This window comes from Porites lutea, chromosome 9, assembly GCF_958299795.1.
Source record: "Porites lutea chromosome 9, jaPorLute2.1, whole genome shotgun sequence".
NCBI lineage: Eukaryota > Metazoa > Cnidaria > Anthozoa > Scleractinia > Poritidae > Porites > Porites lutea.
The window spans coordinates 14,786,512-14,791,511 of NC_133209.1; the positions used below are offsets into that span (position 1 = coordinate 14,786,512).

At 40.9% G+C, this 5,000-nt stretch overlaps 2 protein-coding genes across 2 annotated transcripts in view; one reads left to right on the forward strand and one right to left on the reverse strand.

Moving 5' to 3' along the window:
• The window catches only part of LOC140947981 (uncharacterized), a 177,113-nt gene that overhangs the window by 132,372 nt on the left and 39,741 nt on the right, over window positions 1-5,000 (forward strand). The window lies entirely within an intron of this gene.
• LOC140949273 (chromosome-associated kinesin KIF4A-like) overlaps window positions 868-5,000 on the reverse strand; it is a 27,431-nt gene continuing 23,298 nt past the window's right edge. Inside the window, exons 29-31 of the mRNA XM_073398500.1 lie at window positions 3,396-3,509; window positions 2,536-2,590; window positions 868-1,833 (exon numbers count right to left, since the gene is read on the reverse strand). Of these exons, the coding sequence (XP_073254601.1) occupies window positions 1,391-1,833; window positions 2,536-2,590; window positions 3,396-3,509 (612 nt within the window). The 3' untranslated portion in view covers window positions 868-1,390. The remainder of the gene's footprint in view (window positions 1,834-2,535; window positions 2,591-3,395; window positions 3,510-5,000) is intronic.

The window sequence follows — 5,000 nt, forward strand, 5'->3', positions numbered from 1 at the left end:
CGGTGGGCAGAAGAGACGGCCCGGTCATTACTGCCTCAATCACTTAGCTCATATTAGAATTATGCTGACTGTGGCGAAAAAAATAGGGCACAACGCCTGGAAAACTATTTTGGCAAGGCAAATATCCAGAGGTTGAAGGAACTGAAAGAGGAGTATGATCCGCTTGGCACATTCACCAGAGAACATTTCAGACTTTGACATCGAGTTTATTACCTTATTTTAAAGCAGTAAAGAAACTCGAGGACTGTCTATGACTGGAAAATACCTAGTTGACGCCAATTCCCCAACATGTTTCATACCGCCTATCGAAATGGTTTGTTTGTTTTCAGCACCGCCACTTGTACTCTAACCTACTAATATCCTTATTTAAAGGTTTCATTCCTTTCAAGGATTTTTTTTTTTGTTGGATTCAAGGTTTGGTCCTTCTTAAAAATAATAATGATAATTATAACCAAGAAAAGTCATAAATGTCTTCTACGGCCACAGGGAGCAGAGGAGTTGATTCCTGTTTAATTAGCGTCGCGGCGGCGTTTAGTCCAAGCCTTGCAAGTCCACACCACACAAAGCTTCATTTGTAGACAAAAACGCAACGACGAATGATTTAAGTTATGCTTTTCTAGTTTATTTTTAAACGTCAGTTTTAACTGGACACGCATATAATGACACAGTCAAGCCCTGCCATACACTGTAGTTTGTTATTACTGAAAGACGTCTTCTCACTAAAGGGAATGAACTATGAGATAGAATACCGTAAAGTTCTGTTAATAAGCCCCTCCCCCATTTATAGGCCCATCTACCTGTAAACAACATAAAAAATTACGTCTGGTTATAAGCCTCCCAACCACCCCCGCCCACCCTCCCCCCTCTCGCTGATATAAGTTCCCTATGGCTTGGATTGAGATGAATTTATTTATAAAGCGCCCCTAAGAGCTGAAGAGCTTATAAACAGATGTCTACAGTACCTTAATTCACTTCAACATTTTAGATATTTACATTTAAAACTGATAAAACCGTACTTTTTCTGTGTTAGGGTAATGCTATATAAAATAACCAAATATTCGTCAATATAAAGTAATAATAAATAATAGAACAAAGAAGACATTAAAATAAAATCTTTCAACAAACTTGCAAAACGGTAGCTCGCTTTGCTTTTTTGAATTGTTTTTAAAAAGTTACGGCTAAAATCGCTATTAAGCGTAAACCCCAAATCTAATCTAATAATTGTTTAAAGCTATAACTTTGAGTCACAAAAACTCAGCACTTCTTTTCCCAATCTGTGACTTCACTAAATTTCGATCGAAGAAAGAAACCACCTGCATTTTACTTGAGAGTTGTGATTTACTAACCTCTTCTTTCTTACTAAAGCAATAGCTTTGACTTTCTTTGTTTACTAAAGTTTAACACCCAAACTCGAAGCAGTGTTTACTGGTCTCAACAACTTCCTTTTCCGCTTGTTATCCGGATTGAACTTGGAAATTGTCTTCTTTACGAAAACCTTTTTACCGGAGCCAAAGCTGAAGCCAGGTGTCCTGGGTACACTGTGTACAGGCACAGATCGACCAGGAGTATTGCCGGGTCGCACGAAACCATGCTGCCTTGATTGAACCGCGTCCTCATCAGAAGACGATAACGAGCTGCTAGAATGCGGTTTATGGAGGGTTTTAGGAAGTTTACTCGGCACAGGTTGATTCTCGGTACCATTTGGTTTGAGCTTCGATGACACTGTTTTCTTGATCTTGACTGGTTCATTTGAATCCTTGGAGGGTATATTTTTGACTTCGCTTAACGCTTTGCGTTCCTCTGTCAGTTCCGAGCTTTGAAGCGGTAACGGTTCTAAACCAAGAATATCAGCGTAAAACTCTTTTAACTAAGGTTTGTGCAACAGGCCGCTTCGAAAGCGGGTGCAGAAAGCAACAGGGACGTTCACGGGAGAAAACAATTTGCTGGGCGGCAAGGACCTTTTGTGGTATGGGCATGTACTCACCTCACTTTATGGGAATCCGAAAAACCCTCCCCGCTTTTATCGAACGCATGCGGAGGGAGGAGGCAAAAACATTCGTTTCAAACCAACCTCGCTTCCAGGGTTCTCTCCTACCCGTCGGGAGAGAGAACCTGGGAACTAGGTTGGTTTCTGCTTACACGAGAAGAGGCCTTCTAGTTAGTGTTCAAGAAATTAGAATCTAGATGGCTCATAAGTTCAGGTTAAGTCTTTTAGCCTACAATTTGACCTTTGCACACTCCAAAATGACTTGTATAATCAACACAAAAAATGAAAAAAGAAAGAAACCGAGATTTTATCACCGGGTAAGCGGTAATCGGTTTTTGAATAACTATGCCGTGACCATGGTTTCGACTACGGTTATATCCTTACCACCGATCATCTCAAGATGTTTCAACTGACTGTGCAAGTTTTAATCAACAAAATGGTATTACTATATATTGCTGGTGACGTGACGCTGCTGGAACAATACGGCCCTAGTTAGAATTTATAGTTATTAATACTCGGGCTTGGAGGAATAACAAGACTTTACTTACCACTTTCACCCTCTGCGATCGCGGTGTCGACATCGTGGACAGCAGTAACAAGCTTCTAAAAACAAAGCAAGGTAAATTTTGTCAACAACGTTACTCGAGAAGGTAGTGTTTTCCGTCGAGTAATTACAGGCAAACCGCTTTACAAACACCCGCTTAAAAAGGACACCTCGTTATTACGGACAGTTTGCTTTGTCCCTGAGGAAAGTCCATGCACCCGGCATTTTCTCTAAATTCAACCCCCTTAATACTGACACCGGTTATTGCGGACAACGGACACTTTTTTCGTGCCCAATGAACAGATTCTCATATAACGTCAACCTCACTAATGCGGACAGCATTGTTCACGCAGTGTGCGCTGTAAAAAACCTTTTTTGCAGGTAAAGAAAAAAGACCTTCAGTTGACATAATGTCGATGTTCTTAGCGCTATGATACCCCAGAAGGGATGAATTGTGGACGACAGTTTTTGACTATTTTGACATCAATCGAGTCATGCAGAGAATAGATTTGGGTTAGGTAACGTATAATGAGATACTTTGTCGAGACTATTGAGTGTTTTCATGGACATAGTAGCCACGGAATAACGGCTTGGTGAAGTTTAGAGATGTTAAGTTTGACAATGCTTGCGTCCTGCTTTATTTCTGTAGTATCTTGATTAAAGAAAAGGTGTATTTTTGACTTAAATAACATGACCCGCTTAATACGAACACTTTCTTTGGTCCCTTCACTGTCCGCATTAGCGAGGTTTGACTTATAGTTGGAGAACTTCTACCTTTTATCTGCTATTATTTCCCAATGAGAATGACAGGAAACCCAAAGGGGAATTTTTGTTTTAGGGGGTAAAGATAATATTACTCTGTACCTGAGTGCGGTTCGCACATTTTGTAACTTTACACCCACAATCTCCAGAACACCCCGAGGAGGTTCTTCTGCATGGGCAATTGTTTGTCGCGCATTTCCCCGTGCAGGTACAGCCCTGTGGAAAAAATTCAGACATTAGCGGACGTAAAAGCAAATGTTGACATATTGCTTAGTAGAACGATAATTCCGGTGCAGATGCATACCCCTTTGCCCTGTTTAGGGTTTGACAAGTTCTTTCTTTCCCCGCTCCATCTTTCTTCACCTACTCCCCAAAAAACGATGGGGATGAGCCCCTCGGGGGTAAGACCGGAACGTTGAGATCAGGGGCTAAATGCACTGTTGTAATAATGTCTGTTAATAGAGACCTTTGATTCGAGGGTGAAGACAACTTCGGGCACGAGATTTGACGAAAAGTATTTTCGTGAATTCTCAGAAAAATAGACACCACAGGAAGCTTCGTTGTAACTTTTCCCCCAGAAAGGTTAACACGTTCATTTTTATTGAAAGAGGTTAAGCCCTCTCCCGAATGCAGTATGATAAAACTTCTACTATTTGACAAATTGTTTCCGCAGTAAGACATTCTCGCTAAATCCCGTGGTTGAATGACGGTGGTTTCGCGCCAAAAATGACGCTTGTTCACGTGCGCGCACTACTTAATATTGAGAAAATCTCGTTCCGTAGTCGTCCTCGTCTTAGAATTTAAAGGTCTCTAATGGTTTTACGAAAGGAGATGAACAATGACCTCTCTGTTAATTCGTGTAACAACAGGCTAGGATGTAGGAACCAAGGACTATAGGGGTGTAGGAGAGGCACAGGTAACAAACCATAAAACTGACTCACCCCGAAAAAAGATCAATAAAAGTTGTTTGCTAGGCATTTTTTGTACTGAAACATTAATACAGATTGATCTTATTAGATCTTGTAGCTCGTAATGTATGTTTTGTTTGATACTACTATTTCTTTCAGATTCCGTTTTACTCACGAAAAATGTTCGCATAATTTATCAAAAGGCAAAGGGCGAATTCCCTTATGATTAGACTTGACCCAAGTCAACCTCGCGAGTTTCATAGCCGAAAAGCTGTAAAGCGAGCGGAGCTAGCTTTTCAGGCCGGGAAGCGGCCAAGCGAGCAAAGACGTCGAGAGGACATAATGCTTAAACGCAACTTCCACCGCTCTCCCGAGTTCAGTCTTTGGTCATTTCCCCAGGTAGCAATTGGATATCGAGCCTACTATATGCTAGGACGAAAGTCTACTTGAGACAAACATAGGTAGTAGAAGACTGGTTATCAAAGGCGGCAAACATCAAATATACAAACAAACGCAGTTTATGTTTTATTGTTGGAAGCCCTCAGACGGTGCACAATCCTTTGTTTTCTGTTTACAACTTGTGACTAAATAAAGTAATGAAACGTATTTATTTTTCAATAAGATCAAAATGAAAGGAATGCTATTGGACGTTGTGCATCGTAAGGTCCTCCACAAGCTCATAACCCCTCCAATCTATTAACTATGGTGCGTACACATAAAGAAAGCTAAAGAGATCTTTTCCCAGCGGATCGCCTCTCGCGCAGTTTGATTGCTATTTATTCGCAGGTCAAGCACTACA